The following is a 1,243-nucleotide window of genomic DNA, read 5'->3' on the forward strand; positions in this document are numbered from 1 at the left end:
GTCGCGAGGGCCCTGCGGACAGTGTGTGCGACATATGCTAGTGCTTTGTGATTGTGCGTGTTTTGTTTTTTTTTGGCCGGGCTGCGTTGTCATCCGAGCCTCTGGCCGATCACACGAGAGCGTTTCCCCTACACTCCGAAATGACATCACTGCTCACGTCCACGCCCTGCCTGTCCTCAACCTGTGGGATCCCATCCTTTCTTTCTTTCTTTCTTTCTATTCATCTGTCGTTTTCTCTCCTTCCTCCTGACAATATGGCTTTCACCCTATTACACCTACACTCTCTACCCATTCACTGTTTCTACTTATTTTCTCTCTTCAGATGAGACGGTCTCTTTATAGATCCAAACACTTGGTAAAATTACATAAAAAAACAAACAAACAAACAAACAAACAAACAAACAAAAAAAAGAGAGACGGAGAGAGTGATGTAAACAGAGAGACGCTGAGACAAAACAGGAAGATAAAAGACAGGTGAAAACGAGAGAGAGAGAGAGAGAGAGAGAGAGAGAGAGATGGGGATAAAGAAAAAACAAACAAACAAACAAAAAAAAACGAACAATTGTGGCGTTTCATTCGTTGAATGGAGGGAAGATTGGCATCTCTCCAAAGTCGTCGTTGTTGAAGTTAGCGGACTGATCCAACATGGAAAGTACATCCTAGACGAGAGAGAGAGAGAGAGAGAGAGAGAGAGAGAGGTGGGGGAAGAGAAAAAGAAAAGTGAGAAAGGGGTAGGAATAAGTGAGAAGAAAAGAAAAGAAAAAAGAAGAGAAAAAGGTTGTGTCGGGTTTTTGACCCAAAGGCACTTCTGGAGGACTCACCGGGAACATATCTGCCTGGTTGGCCTGGCCATGAGGGTGCGTTTCCGCAGAGTTCTGCGAGTGCGGCTGACCCTGCCACTGCTGCCACACTGCCTCCCCTGGCCGGGAGGAGAACTGCGCATTGGGCTGATTCACATCACCTGAGACAGAGAAAGAATCTCCTTTAGAACGATAAATCCTACCATCTGATCGCATGAGCTAGAACTACAGACTGAGAGAGAACGAGAGAGAGAGAGAGAAACAGTGAGAGAGAACGAGAGAGAGAGAGAGAGAGAGAGAGAGAGAGAGAGAATGAGAGAGAGAGAACGAGAGAGAGAGAGAGAAACAGAGAGAGAGAGAGAGAGAGAACGAGAGAGAGAGAGAGAACGAAAGAGAGAGAACGAAAGAGAGAGAGAGAACGAGAGAGGGAGAACGAGAGAGAG

General features: G+C 46.3%; 1 protein-coding gene across 3 annotated transcripts in view; it reads right to left on the minus strand.

Annotated features, from left to right (window-relative positions):
* Positions 1-513: 513 nt before the first annotated feature.
* The window catches only part of arnt (aryl hydrocarbon receptor nuclear translocator), a 16,894-nt gene continuing 16,164 nt past the window's right edge, over positions 514-1,243 (minus strand). For all 3 annotated transcript variants that reach the window (XM_030784704.1, XM_030784703.1, XM_030784702.1), the window contains 2 exons: positions 822-961; positions 514-659 (listed from right to left, as the gene is read on the minus strand). In XM_030784704.1, the coding sequence (XP_030640564.1) occupies positions 573-659; positions 822-961 (227 nt within the window). In that variant the 3' untranslated portion in view covers positions 514-572. The remainder of the gene's footprint in view (positions 660-821; positions 962-1,243) is intronic.

The sequence above is a fragment of the Chanos chanos genome, chromosome 9 (assembly GCF_902362185.1).
Source record: "Chanos chanos chromosome 9, fChaCha1.1, whole genome shotgun sequence".
Taxonomy (NCBI): Eukaryota; Metazoa; Chordata; class Actinopteri; order Gonorynchiformes; family Chanidae; genus Chanos; species Chanos chanos.